This window comes from Rattus norvegicus, chromosome 19, assembly GCF_021556685.1.
Source record: "Rattus norvegicus strain SHRSP/BbbUtx chromosome 19, alternate assembly SHRSP_T2T, whole genome shotgun sequence".
In the NCBI taxonomy this organism is placed as follows: Eukaryota; Metazoa; Chordata; class Mammalia; order Rodentia; family Muridae; genus Rattus; species Rattus norvegicus.
In genome coordinates this window covers 49,779,297-49,793,677 of record NC_141552.1, presented here as the reverse complement: position 1 = coordinate 49,793,677, position 14,381 = coordinate 49,779,297, and the positions used below count along the sequence as shown (strand labels likewise).

The 14,381-nt window shown below is 45.0% G+C and overlaps 1 protein-coding gene across 2 annotated transcripts in view; it reads right to left on the bottom strand.

The window, feature by feature from the left end:
* Window positions 1-14,381, bottom strand: part of Tango6 (transport and golgi organization 6 homolog) — a 187,440-nt gene that overhangs the window by 79,461 nt on the left and 93,598 nt on the right. For both annotated transcript variants that reach the window (NM_001427103.1, XM_087594591.1), the window contains one exon: window positions 3,139-3,279. In NM_001427103.1, coding sequence (NP_001414032.1) covers window positions 3,139-3,279 — 141 coding nt within the window. The remainder of the gene's footprint in view (window positions 1-3,138; window positions 3,280-14,381) is intronic.

Sequence of the window (14,381 nt, the reverse complement as noted above, 5' to 3'; positions counted from 1 at the left end):
CTTACAGAGGACCTGGCTGGGTTCAGTTCCCAGCACCCACACCAAGTGGCTCATGACCACCTGTCACTTTAGCCGGGAGTCTAGTGTGTCTAAACTCCAAAACACTTGCACACACACAGAGTTAAAAATAATAAAAAAACTTTAAAAAATGAAATCCTGACTGGGTATGGTAATATATATCTATAATCCTCAAATTCAGCTTCTGAGAAGTGGAAGCAGGAAGATTGCAAGTTTAAGGCCAACCTGGGCTATACAGTGGGACTTTGTCTTAAAAAGGGAGGAGGAGGGAGGGGAGGAAGAAGGAGGAAGAAGTAGGAGTAGTTATATCCATAAAGTCTCTCTAGCATGACTTCCTAAACATAGACATCCCAAAGTGGACAGGGAAGACCCTGGGGCCTCAACCCTACACACAGAACTACAGGCAAGGAAGGAATGTGACAGCAGGAGAAACGATCTTCCCAAGGAAAAGCATACCAATTGATATCCAATACCAGATGGTCAGCCATTACATACACACAAGTAACACTGTACAGACTGAGAAAAGATATTTAGAAATGTACATGTATAAAAATATACATGTATGCATGCAAAATCAGTTAATGAAAAAATGGGGCCATAAATTTGAAAGACAGCAAACCCCCTGTATATGGGAGGGTACGGAGGGAGGAAAGGGAAGGGAAGGGAAGAGAAAAATGGTGCAATTATAATCTCAAAACATAAAAGAAATAATAAAAAATGCCCCAAACCAGGAAACAATAACAACAAAAATGTATTTAGATAAGATTGTCCATGATTACTTAACCCATGGCCATTAACGGGTCTATAACAAAGAGGTCCCCCAGAAAGACCAGGGCCAAGCTCAGTATCCCTGGGGGTGGGATGACCTGACAACTGTGTACCCCTCAGAGCACAGCAACAAAGAAGTACACTTTTATTCTTCCACATTCCACCTAGTTCACAAGTGTCTGGCTCTCCCAGTCCACTAGAAACAGGGGTTTAACATCATTAAAATGAGGTTCAAGAACAAACAAAGCAAATTGAAAATGATAGAAGATTACTTATCACTGGGGCGGGCAGACTAGGAAGGGCAAATGAAGTTTTTTGGGTTATCGGGTGTTTTTGATTTGAGTGGTAGTAAATACGCCAAGTACCATAAAATCAGTGTACTGCAAACATTGTTGATTATAGTCTACCCTAAGGGATTTTTGTTTTCTTTTATATTTGTTTGATTGATTTTTGAGAGCGTCTCGTTATGTAGGCCTGGCTAGCCTAAAACTTACTACGTGGATCATGCTGGCCTTGAACTCACAGAAACCTGCCTCACTCTGCTACCACACCTAGCCCAAGTTTTAAAAAGAGAAATGAATTCTTGTTGCTTTCCCAGCACCACCTAGGAGCTAGGGAGAGGCCAAGAGCAGGTGGTACTGCACCGCACCCCAGCTCCCTCCTCACCACTACACACTGATGACTTGGGAACAAGGCTCAGGCGAGGCAACTGGGGTGCTCATTAGGCCATCTTCATAAAACTGCTGCTCGCAAGGACCCACACATTAATACAGTAAGATACTGCTGTGCCACACAGGTATGCCTTATTTTCCTGTAAAGGGCTCCAAGGCACTCCCTCTGTGCACTGGCACACTGACACAGAAGTTGTATATCAGAGCTGTTCAGATTTCATAATTATCTGAACTTTGCAATACTTCAATATGCCTAAGTATAAATACAAAATTCATTTCTGTTTTGAGTAACATTGCATGCATAAACTGAAAGCAATTTTATTTAAAACATTTTTTGAATAATACAAAGTTTTGTGGTATAGACATTTCCACTTACAACGTCATGACAAGTACTCAAAAAGTTCCGATTTTGGACCATTTGGGACTTCAGATTTTTAGATTATGGGTGTTGGATGATGATGTGAACAAGACAGTTACGACTGGTCAGGAGTGGTGCACAACTTTAAACTCCGCACTTGGGAGGCAGAGGCAGGTAGATCTCACTCTGTGAGTTTGAGGCCACCTTGGTCTACAGAGCAAGTTCTAGGACAGCCAGGGCTTCCTGGTGTGGTCTGAGCCACCTCTCTAGTGCCCCCTTTATGGTTTCTGCTTTCCTTAAACTTTGTTTTTTTGGGGGGTGGGGGCAATATGATTGAACCCAGGCCTTTACAGAATTTGGGCAAGCACTCTCCCCATGCCTCTTTTACTTTTGAGATAGGGTCTCACTAAGTTGGGCAGCAGGTAGGTTGTTCTTGAACTTAAATCTGTAAAGCAGGCAGGACTTGAACTGTGACACCCTCTATCCCCACCTCAGCCTCCTCAGTAGCTGGGATCACAGTCCTTTATCACTAGGACCACTTGCTTCTTTTAATTTTATTATTTGAATATGGTCTTATATAGTATGAGTACCTCAGCTGTACATGTGGACACTGAATGAGGAAGCACCAGGAAGGAGAGAAGAGAATCAGCTCTGCAGCCTGAGTAACGATCACAGCTCTCAGCTTCTAGGCAGAGAGCAACTTCAAGTTAGCGGGTCAGTTCATGGTGCCATCATTCATCAGTGAAGGAGTCCTGGACACACTGCAGAAGGCAGCTGAGCCAGTCTCACATCCACCTCAGGTCTAACAACCTTTAAAGAATTGGTTGAGAACATTCACACTGACAACCAGACGCAGCAGACAGTCTTCAAGAGTTCTTTCTACATTCCCTTGCCTGCTTGAAATTCACCCTTGTATGCTTGCTGCTCTCAGACATGAAGTTTCTCTTCTCAGGTCCATTATAAACTGGGCCTCAGAGCTGGGCGTGGTGGAGTACACCTATAATCCCAGTGCTCTAGAGGCTGAGGCAGCAGGTTGTGATGAGGCGGCCTGCCTGCTTGAATACTGCCTGAACAGTGTGTCTCAGGTCAGCTTCGCTTGCATACTGAGATCCATCCCAATCACACAAACCCCGGGAAAGCACAGCTCTGAGGGAGGGAAACTAAGCAGCTATAGAAAAAGAAAAATCTTCTCATAGGTTGAGTATGTGTAAGCAGTCATCACCACCACTGACTGCCAATAGAACAAGCCTTCCAGTACACAGAGCAGTACCTGTCCTCTGCCCTGTTTCAGAGGAATGGAATGAAGCAACAAGCAAAACTCACCTAGTGCTCTGACAATTCGCATCAGGACCTCCCCAACTTTCATTCTGGTCTCTGGGGTGTGCTTGTCTTTGCTACTGTCATATCTGGCCAACAGGTCAACCAAGATTTCTTCAGGGTACACATCTGAGAGTAGGGCAACCCCTGGGGTTCAAAACAGAAAGAAAGAATTCATTATTTAGGATAGAAAGGCAAGTAAATATAGATATCCTGCAATGGGATGAATACAAAGATTTATTTATTTATATTTATATTCATTAATCTGTGTGTGTGTGTGTGTGTGTGTGCGTGTGTGCATCAGAGGACAGGTTGTAGGAGCCAGTTCAGTTCTGTCCTTGCATACCTACATTCTGGGTACTGAACTCAGGCCATCAGGCTTGGTGGCAAGACCCCTTTACTCTTAGCCATCTTACCAGCCCACACTTAAACCCATCTGTAACTCTGCAGGCCAAGGTGGTCTCTATTTAGACAGATGACCCTTAAGTCTGTGGAAGGTGGTGACTAGGAGCCAGGGCTCTGAAGAACTGCCATGGACATTCTGTAATCAATGAGCTATGCACATCTGCACTACAGGCTAGATCACGCTAAGTCATGGCTGGAGTTTGCACAGCAGCAAGGGACCACTAGAGATTCTCCAGATGCTAAGATTCTAGGATCTGACGAGTGGAAATGTTCTGTGAACTTCAGCTCAAAGCACAGCAGTGCTTCGTGCCTTTGCTATAGCATTCATTACAGTGAGTTCTCCTGGAAACTGTGATTGGGATAGCCATTTTCCTGTTTCAAAGCCTTCTGGGCATGGCAGGTATTAGATCTCAGCTTATGACCGACTTCCTGGATTCCTTCAGCCATCCACGCAGGGCCTCCGCAGTACATACCCTACTGAAGTACATCTGAGCCCTGCTCTACACTCAACCTCAGCATGGATGCCATAAAGGGTAAAATGACCTCAGAGAACAAGCCTGCTGCTCTCCAAATTAGAAATTCTCTAGCTCAGAGAGGAAAAGTTATCCATCCCCTTCTAAAAGAAGGATGTACGTTTCTTCCGCAACCAGGAAAAAGAAAACTACACATAAAGAACCAAATGTTTCTGAGGTCTCTCTGCTTTTAGCTCAGCCTCTCAGGTTCCCAATGCCAAGTCCGCTTTTCCTAACCCTCTAATTGGTCTGCCTGTTCCACCCTTACAAGTGAACAACTGTTTAAAAATACAAACGAGGTCCTTGGGGTTGGGGATTTAGCTCAGTGGTAGAGCGCTTGCCTAGCAAGCGTAAGGTCCTGGGTTTGGTCCCCAGCTCCGAAAAAAAAAAAAGAAAGAAAAAAAGAAAAAAAGAAAAAAAAAAGAAAAAAGAAGAAAAACAAATGAGGTCCCTTCATTCTTCTGTGCCAAACCCTCAATGGCTTCTCTTTCCCCTGAAGAAACCTCATTCCCTCCTCTGTTTACTCTCTATCTTGCCCCATCTCTCTCTGAAATCGAAGGACCAAGGAGCCCTCTTTGAATACGCTATTCTTTGCTCCCCTGTCCTGAACAATTCTGCCTACCTGGTTTTTTTGTCTGTTATTTTTAATTTTTAGTAGAGCAAGCTGTTCCTGGCCCTGTTTCTGGGCCCTGCTTCCTCTCCTCTGGGCAGATTGCTGGCCCACTCCCCACCTCCTTAGGTAGCAGTCTCTGTCCAACCATCACTTGACCCTCTCACCTGCCCCGTTTTCTCCCTAGCACAGAGCACTGCTGTTCAGCTCACATACTCCCTGGATTGTTTGTTCTTCTCCTTGCAATACAGACTGCATAGTTAATGATTTTGTTTTATTCCCTGCTGTACTCCCCAACACCTAGAAACAGGTCAGCACACAGTAGGTGTTCAGTAACTATTGGCTCATGAGTTGATGAATGAATGGATAGAAAGGGCTCTAAAAGCCAGATGTGGCGCTTTACACCTATGATCATAGTGTTCAGAAGGACCAGGAGTTTAAGGCCAGTCTAGGCTACATATGGTAGACTGCAGATCAGCCAGGGCTACAAACTGAAACTGTTTTAAAAGCAACAAAGGGAAAGAGAAGAAAAAGGAGGAAGGGGGAGGAGGTAGAGAAGGAGAAGGAAGAGAAAGAAGAGAGAGGAGGAGGAAGAAGAGGTGGAGGAAGAGGAGGAGGTGGAGGAAGAGGAGGAGGTGGAGGAAGAGGAGGAGGTGGAGGAAGAGGAGGAGGTGGAGGAAGAGGAGGAGGTAGAAGAAGAGGAGGAGGTGGAGGAAGAGGAGGAGGTGGAGGAAGAAGAGGAGAAAAAGGGAGAGGAGGAGGAGGAGGAAGAGGAGGAGGAAGAGGAGGAGGAGGAGGAGGAGGAGGAGGAGGAGGAGGAGGAGGAGGAGGAGGAGGAGGAGGAGGAGGCGGCAGCCAAGAAAGGATGGCAAAGGAAAGCAGCAGCACTTTGGGGATCTGTAATTATTGATGTTCAGGTTTGCAGTCTCTTGTTTAACCTGACCATCTTCAGGAAGGCTGCATACTCTGCTGTATAGTATAGGCTGTGGTTCTACTCTCATTTACACAACACCACTGTCTCCACTCTGCACCTGCTGAGGGCTGACCTGTCTCCCCACCTCTTTCCCAGCCTCCCCAGCACTGCTGTTTTCCAAAGAGCCTGGGAAATCTCTGCATGTGGGCTCCAACAGCACGGAAGCAGAAGCTCTGTGCATGTGGAGTTTCAGGCTGTGATGGGAAGAGAGTGCAGCTCACTCCACTGTGTAAACTGATGGGGAAGTCTTCGGGAGTTCCAGGTAGAACTGAAACATTCTAGCTTAGGAAGTAAGTCTGTGGCTTAAGGAAAAGGTAAATGAATTGTTTCCTAAGAAAGAGGAAGGATCACTGATGGACAGCAGACCTTCACCGTGGCTGCTTTTCGTTAGAGCAGTGCTTTGGAGTGAACAGTGGGGGAAGTGGTATTTGCTGGACAGAACTTTGTTATATAGGATTCTGAAACCATACTTTCCTAATGTCTCTTCTGCTAGCTTTTATTTCTATTTTCTCTCTTTCTCCAGTCTTTAGCAGAAATAGTTATTTACTTCTTTCAGACATATTATCTTAGCCACCACACAAGCTCAGACATGTGGCTGTGCACACCATCTATCCCTCCTGAAACCACCCTTGGGTCCCTTTGGAAGCAGTGCTCCACACTCCCAGTCTCTGACTGAGTGCTACCTAAGTGTGCTGATAACCCACTTGCCCTCCCTCTGGCTGGGACTCGGACTTCAGGTTGGCAAATTACAACACTCTACCCCCTCCCCAACACAATGATTGGTTCAGGAATGTGCAAGGAGTCTAGAACCCAGACTGGAACTCCAAGAAAAGGTAGCCTGTCACCATTTTGTTTAGTGTCCTGAACTTCCAGTGGCCACTGTGAAGACTAAAAACCCACCCAGCAAGACACCAACACAGAGATGAGAAGCAAGGTATGAGAGGAGGGAAGGGAAGAACCTGGATAGATTCTCCAAGCTTCAGGTCTGACTGTGCTGCTCACTAGGCTTTCTGAACACTAGCTTAGGTTTCAAGATAGGGGTTTCATTGTGTAGCACTGGCTGTCCTAGACTCTGTACACCAGGCTGGCCTTGAACTCACAGAGAACTGCTTGCTTCTGCCTTCCAAGTGCTAGGATTAAAGGTGTGCCATGCCATCACCTGGATGTTCTTTTCTGTTCCTTTCCTTTCCTTCTTTCTTTTTTCCCAGTTCTCCAACCTTCTAACCTCGTGTGCTAGCTAGTTTTGTGTCAAGTTGACATTGGCTACATTTATTTGAGAGGGACCTCAATTGAAAAGATGCTTCCATGAGATCAGGCTGCAGGACATTGTCTTAATTAGTGACTGATGGGGGAGGACCCAGCACATTGTGGGTAATGGCATTCCCCAGCTGGTGGTCCTAGGCTCTATAAGAAAGCAGGCTGAGCAAGCCATGAGGAGCAAACCAGTAAGCAGCACCCCTTCATGGCCTCTGTAAACACCTCCTGCCTCCAGCTTCCTGCCCTGTCATGCTGAAGTTGACGATGCACCAGGCTGTATTAACTACCCAACTCTCCCACCAAAATGGCAGCAATGACTAAGCACAGCCCACTTCCCAGTCCTGGACTCACCTGCCAACTTTATCATCTTTCAGCTAGGCCACAGACAACTACCCAGGGCCCTCTGACTACCGCTTGAGGTTTTCCTTCTAGAATGCAGCGGCTACCTTAGAGTTTATCTGTGGGAAACGTATAGGAGGCAACAGCCTTACTCACCAGGCAGTAAGAACCACATATAAAGGTGAGGCCACAACAGTGCAAAGGGTAAGATTATGTTTATTTAATTTAGTTTTTGACGGTTATTACTCTAACTTTGTCGTGCTGAGTTGTTTTATAATCTACACATAACTTTTGGTCCCTCTTACTTGGTTATTCCCTTTGTAATTTGAAAAATGGGCTAGCTTCGGGATTAGCACACAAGCCATCAAGGTGCCTTCTCTCTGACCACAGGAGACGACTGCTGCCCAGCACTATGTAGCAGGTAAGATGTGCAGGGTAAAGATGAAGCCAAACCACAAGGGTTCATGGGATTCTGCTCCATGCTGAGTCACACACAGGGCACAGGTGAACTGGCTCAACAGGGAAACTCTTCCTCAAAGTCCATCTTGTGACAAAACAGGCAGCCTTGCAAAGTAACTGTTCTCCCACCAGATGATCCCTTTGCACGTTGACAAATAATCTGTAGAGCCTTTCACAGGAAAGAGTGAGAGCCGGGGAAAGCTGGCTTCATGGTGGTGCTGACTGACTCTATCCCCAGAGCCTGCTAAGCCATCTCGACTTCAAAACTAATCTGCCTCCCTTTTCCCGTTCAGATAACAATCACCCAAAGTACTTGCTCAATCTCGAAAACTACCTACTCACTCAGACTCCTCAGGGGCCTCTGCAAACAAAACTCTAAGAGGCACACGAACCACACAGATTGGATGGCTCCATTTACATGGGTCACTCAGATTAGGCCAATCTACACACTGAGAAGGTAGATGAGGTGGTTAGCTAAGGCTGTGGGAGTTAGATATGAGTGATACGCCACCACTACTGGATTCAGAGTCTCTCTGGGGTGACTTAAAACACTCTAAAACTGTCACAATGGCATGTGTTCTATAAAAACTATAAAAACGGGGTTAGGGATTTAGCTCAGTGGTAGAGCGCTTGCCTAGGAAGTGCAAGGCCCTGGGTTCGGTCCCCAGCTCCGAAAAAAAGAACCGGAAAAAAAAAACTATAAAAACTACTCAATTGTACACTTAAAAAATTGTTATTTGGGGCTAGAGATGGACCAAAGGTTAAGAGAGTATGAAATGCTCTTGCGAAGAACCTGAGATTAGTTATGGTCAACCTCCAGTTCCAGGGGCCCTAAAGCATTTGGCTTCTGATCCTCCTGCCTCAGCCTCCCATGATGTATAATTGCACACTATCACTTTTGGGTTCTTGAACGTACAGATTATTTCCTTCGTCTAGTGCTGTGGATTCGTCCATCCATTCACTGTACACACGGATGAGCCCCAGGATGGGGGAAGTAAATACAGTACCTCAGAAAGTTATGGCCGACATGTATGGAAACATTACATGGTACACTGTGGACATGTACAATTAAAATTTTTATTATATTTGTGTGTGTGTGTGTGTGTGTGTGCCATGTGTATATGTGGAGGTCAGAGGACAGTTTGCAGAAGCTGGTTGGTTCTCTCCTTCCACCATGTTGCTCCTGGAGATTAAACTCAGGTCATCAGCAGGTGCCTCTACCCACTGAGCTATCTTGCTCTTCTGCCTCCTTTCTCTCTCTCTCTCTCTCTCTCTCTCTCTCTCTCTCTCTCTCTCTCTCTCTCTCTCACTATGTCTCTATCTCTCTATCCCCGCCCCCACCTTAAGACAGGATCTCAGCCAGGTACAGCAAGGTGTACAAAAGAAACCCCTGAAAAATCAACAAAGATGATGATCACGATGACAGGATCTCACTACATAGCCCTGGAGGATGGTAACTCACTGTGTTGGTCTACAGAGACCAGTGTCTCGGTCTCCCAAATGCTAGGATTATGTACGTGTACATCCACGCCCGCCCCTCCATATTTTTATGTATTACCTTTCTTCCCCCAACTCCTTTTCTTTTGAGACAGTTTTCCATGTAGCCCAGGCTGGCCTTTGTTGTTTGAGACAGTTTTCCATGTAGCCCAGGCTGGCCTTAAAGTCACTCTACAGCTGAGGATGGCCTTGAACCTCTCATTCTTCTATTTTCCAAGTGCCCAAGAAATCTAAATAAAAATCTAAATAGCGGTTACTTCTTGTCTTCTTTTTCAGGCTTTTAGATAGATAAAAATAGGATAAAACAGCATGGCATATCTCAAATGCCGAGAGAAATGCACTGCCAAGGGCAGAGTTTCAGCTCCAAACTGGCTTTGGCTGCCCCAATGGTGTAAAAGAAAATGGCTTCCTGTAAGCTAAATGAGGGAAAAGTCAAGTATTTCACATTTCATAGACTGTCTTGCATTCTTAAGAAAATGGTCTACTGGGTTAAAAAACTATCTAAATTCTGCATTAAGTCAGAAATTCTACACTAAGAATTTATTTTAACACACATCAGTACAAGTAGATAATTCTATGCATAAAATCATCACTGTAGCACTATTTATAATAGAAGAGACTCAAATCAAATTACATGCTAACGAATACAGAACTGGTTAAATCATGGTCATTCATCCAGTGAGAGCTCATGCACCCCTCCCCCACACAAATGAAGCAGCAGCTTTTAAAGAGCTGTTAGGGAATTAATTCCAAGCCTCATTATTAAGGGAAAACTGAGATTAGAACAGTGTGTTCGGAATTCAACTGTAGTTAAAACAGGGGAAATACACATTTATCAAATATTCCCAGAATAGACATGGAAATCTAAGCTACATTTGTGACCCACTGTGGTATAATAACCATAAATGTCTATGTTTTCATCTTCCTTAAATCTCCCTCAGTGGCAATGAAGGAGGAGGGGAGGGGAGAGGTAGGAGAGTGGAGCAGCGGGAGGGAACAAGGGAATGAAAGGTGTAAGTCCACAGATGAGGACAAAGGAGTCTGAGACAAGTATCTGCGGTCCAGAGCAACAGACTGAACACGGAGCAGAACAATGATATGTGTTTGGCAAAACTACTGGAGCACTTGGGGAAACTTAGGTACAAGTACTGAGGAAGCAAATGTAGAAGACACTGATCACTGAGCTTTGCTGATGGACATCCACAGGGCCATCAGCAAACACAGCCCAAAGATACAGTCACAAGGTAGAGTGGGGCTCTCGAAGAGCAGGGTTCTGTTTCCAGCCCTCACACAGAAACTTCGTAACATCAGTTCCAGGAGAACCAGCACCCTCTTCTGCCTCTGTGCACAGCAAGTATACACACAGTGTACATACATATATGTGATCAAAATATTCTTACAAATACATAAAGAACAAATCTTAAAAAAAATTTAAAGGGTAGGTCTTTAAAACGGGGGTGGGGGGGAAGGAGAATGGCTGTACATGGTAGCATCCATGTGTAATCCCAATACTTGGGAGGAAGAGGTAGGAAGATCACAAGTTCAAAGCTATTCTGTATTACACAGTGAGTTTGAGGCTGTTCTAGGCTGTAAGAGCCTCGGTCTCAGAAAAACCCTAAACAAAACAAAACCAAGCACATGTTGTCAGGAGAATGGGATTACTGTGAAGACATCTGCACTTGTCCTCATCCCTCCTCTCAGGCATAGACAGGACTGGAGAGATAGCTTACTGGCTGCCAGTCCAGAAGGTCTGGATTCAATTCCCAGCACCCACATGGCTGCTTGCAGCAGTGCCTGAAACTCCAGTTTCAGGACTCTGACCCCTCTGGCTTCTATGGGCAGCATATACAAGTAGTACACAACATGCATGTAAACAAAATACTCATACATGTGAAACAGTGAAATAATAACTGAAAAAGGTAGATGATATTCAACTTTTTCTTCAACAACAAAGAGCCATGTAAGCATTTTATCTAGAACTGGAGAGGTCATTATTAGAGAAAACCACTTTTTTAAAAAAGAGAGGTGAACCAAGTAATAGAGCACACTGACATCCCAGCACCCAGACACAGACTGCAGGGGGATGACAAGTCTGAAGCCAGCCTGGGCTACAGCAAGACCCTGTTGCCAAGAGAAAACTGAGAGGTGGAAATGATCTTTGGGCCTTCAAATTAGTGGGATAAAAATAGGTCAGATGAGAGTGTTCAAATTCTGGGCATAGTCACAGGCCTGTGACCCCAGCACTCAGAAGGCTGTGGAAAGACTCAAGTTCAGGCCCAGCCTGGGATGTATAATTACAGACAAGCTTGAACAATTGAGTGAAACACTGTCTCGAAAAGCCAATAGCAACAATAACAACCACCACCACAACAACAACAAAGAACGTTGTTCTTGTAATTAATAAGTTGATTTTAAAAACTAGAAAGACAAGAAGATATGTATTCATCTGTAGGAGAATTTCTATAGTCAAAGAAAATGGTCAGCTGAGCACAGTGATAGCTCCTACAATCACAGCATTTGGAAAGCAGAGGAGGTTCATAAGTTCAAGACCAGCCTGGGTTACATAGCAAGCTCAAGGCTTGGCTGACAAAGGCGAAGAGAGGGGACGGGAGAGAGGAGGAGACAAAGAACCTTTCCTTATGATTACAAAGAAACAATCACAGGTATGTATTGTTCTTTCTTGCGAATCTAGATTACAAAGACATGAAGGCTGTATCAGGAGGGAGAGGAGGAGGGAGGCCATAACTCAGCCAGGTATGTCTGCTGGTATAGAGGCATTCTCATTAGGGTGGAAACTAATGATAATTTCAACACCAAAATTCCAGGAAATTGCACAAACTAGGGAAGCTGGTTATTACTCAAGGAATTGTGGAGATCTCGACTGAATAGCAGCTATCTTTGTAATTACAATGAATGATAACAACAGGAGTGCCAATATGATGTTTAGTTACTTGAAGATTCCAGAGCTGTGCTGACTACAGACAGGTCCAGAAATTCATACAGATGCAGGATGAGTGTTATTGAAGCCTGAGGAAAAGCAGGGCTACACTAGGGAACACCAGTGGCCAACAGCTGAAGATCAGTAAGAACCTATCGTAGCTGGCTAGCTATCAAATCTTTTCACACTTACTTATTTTTATTTGTTTGGGTTTGTGTGTATGCTTGTTCAAGCATGTCATGGAGGACATGTGGAAGTCTGAGGACAACTTGTGGGAGTCGCCTTCATTACATGGGTTCTGCAGATCAAACTCAGGTCAACAGGCTTATCAGCGAGTACTTTACCCACTCAACTATCTCAGTGAGCTCTTTAATAAGGATCCAAGTAATAAACTCACACCCTAAGGTAATACTGAGAAGTTTGTTTAAACAGTTTCCTAATTTCCACTTTGGAGAGTAAAGATGTGTGAACAGCCTGTATTTACTAAGAGCCACACAGAAGTCCCTTGAATCATGAAATTATATTTTTTTCCTCTTTTAAATATTTACTGAGTTTGTTCTTGGGTGATTTTATATGCACTTAACCTACATTCTGATAATTACCCTCCCTTCTGATTTTTTGAGGCAAGACAGAATCTCGTGTAGCCCAGCTAGTCTTGAATTCCATGTGTAGCTAGGGCTGGACTTGAATTTCTGATCCTACCACCTGAGTGCTAGGACACAGGTGTGTGCCACAATTCAGCTTTGATTATGAACCATCTGTGCATATGTATGTGGACGTCAGAGGTCAACATGGAGTGTCCTTCTTAGTCACCCTCCATTTTATTTTTAGAGACAAACTCTCACACCAAACCTCACCAATTGACTGGACTGGCCAGCGAGCCCTGGGGATACCCCGTCTCTGCCTAGCACTGGGATCATCAGTGTACACTGCCACATCTGGGTTTTATGTGAGTTTGAGGGATCGGATGAATCTCAGGGCCTCATATTTACTCAGCAAGCACTTCCAAATGAGCATCCCTGCACCATGAAATTCTATCCATAAAAAACTAACAGGAAACTGCTAACACACACTGAGTGTCCTGCAAACACCAAGCACCACATATGCACCCATCCCAGCAATGCGCTAGACAATCCTTTGAAGAGGATCCATTATCATTTCTAATTTTACTGAGGAGATAGTGAAGAACAGAGAGCTGAGAACAGAATTGGCACATTCTTCACACCACAGCCCACCTGGCAACAGTGCCCGGGGAAAATAACTACCAGAATAGTACAAGTCTCACAGCACTCCAACCCTAAAGACGGCAGCATTAGCTCCAAGACATGGACTTTCTTCAGACTCCGAGGTCCACAGGGAGAGGTGGCCCACATTCTGTGTACCAAGTATACATTCACAGGGTCCAGTGGGGCTTCCTGGGGAACACTTTTCTCTACTTGGTATATTTTTTAGCTTGTGAAAAGAGAACATTGTGATGTTAATTCAATTTATAGATGCTTCTAATATGAAATGCTGCCAGCATTAGTAATGCCAGAAGAGCCACACAAACAGGAAATGGAAAGCGAGGTTGCCCAGCTACCCACACTCCTCTACCCACAGTTTTATAGGCCACCTTGAGCCCTCTATCTGGTCTTCCTAGAGATGCCTCTACCGAGTAAGCCCTATGGGTGAGCCCAGAGGAAATTAATCAGAGAGCACACATCAAGAAAACCATCAAGTGTGCTGCAGAGACAGCTCAGTGGGCAAAGTGCTTGCTCCAAGTCTGACAACCCAAGTCCGAATCCTCAGAATTCCTGTGTTGCTGGATAAGGCAGTGGACATCTGTAATCATCTGCAATCTCCCTGTTCCTAGGGAGAGATGGGAGGTTTGCAGTGGTGAACAACAGAGACCATTTCAAACAAGGTGAAAATGTAGGACTGACACGGGCAGTTGACCTCTGACCTACACATACGTATATGCAACACTTACACACAAAGGTGCTCACACACATCATGTACACATGCATTCTCTTTCTCACACACACACACACACAATACAGAAAGGAAGGAAGGAAGGAAGGAAGGAAGGAAGGAAGGAAGGAAGGAAGGAAGGAAGGAAGGACAGAGGGAAGGAGAGGGAGGGAGGAAGGGAGGGAGGGAAGGAGGGAGAGAAGGAGGGAAGGAGGGAGGGAGGCAAGGCGGCCACAGCTTTGACAGCAATCACCGCTCTATGTATTCAGAGCCCCTTGCATGTCAGCTGCTCGTGAGTGAGAAATAAAG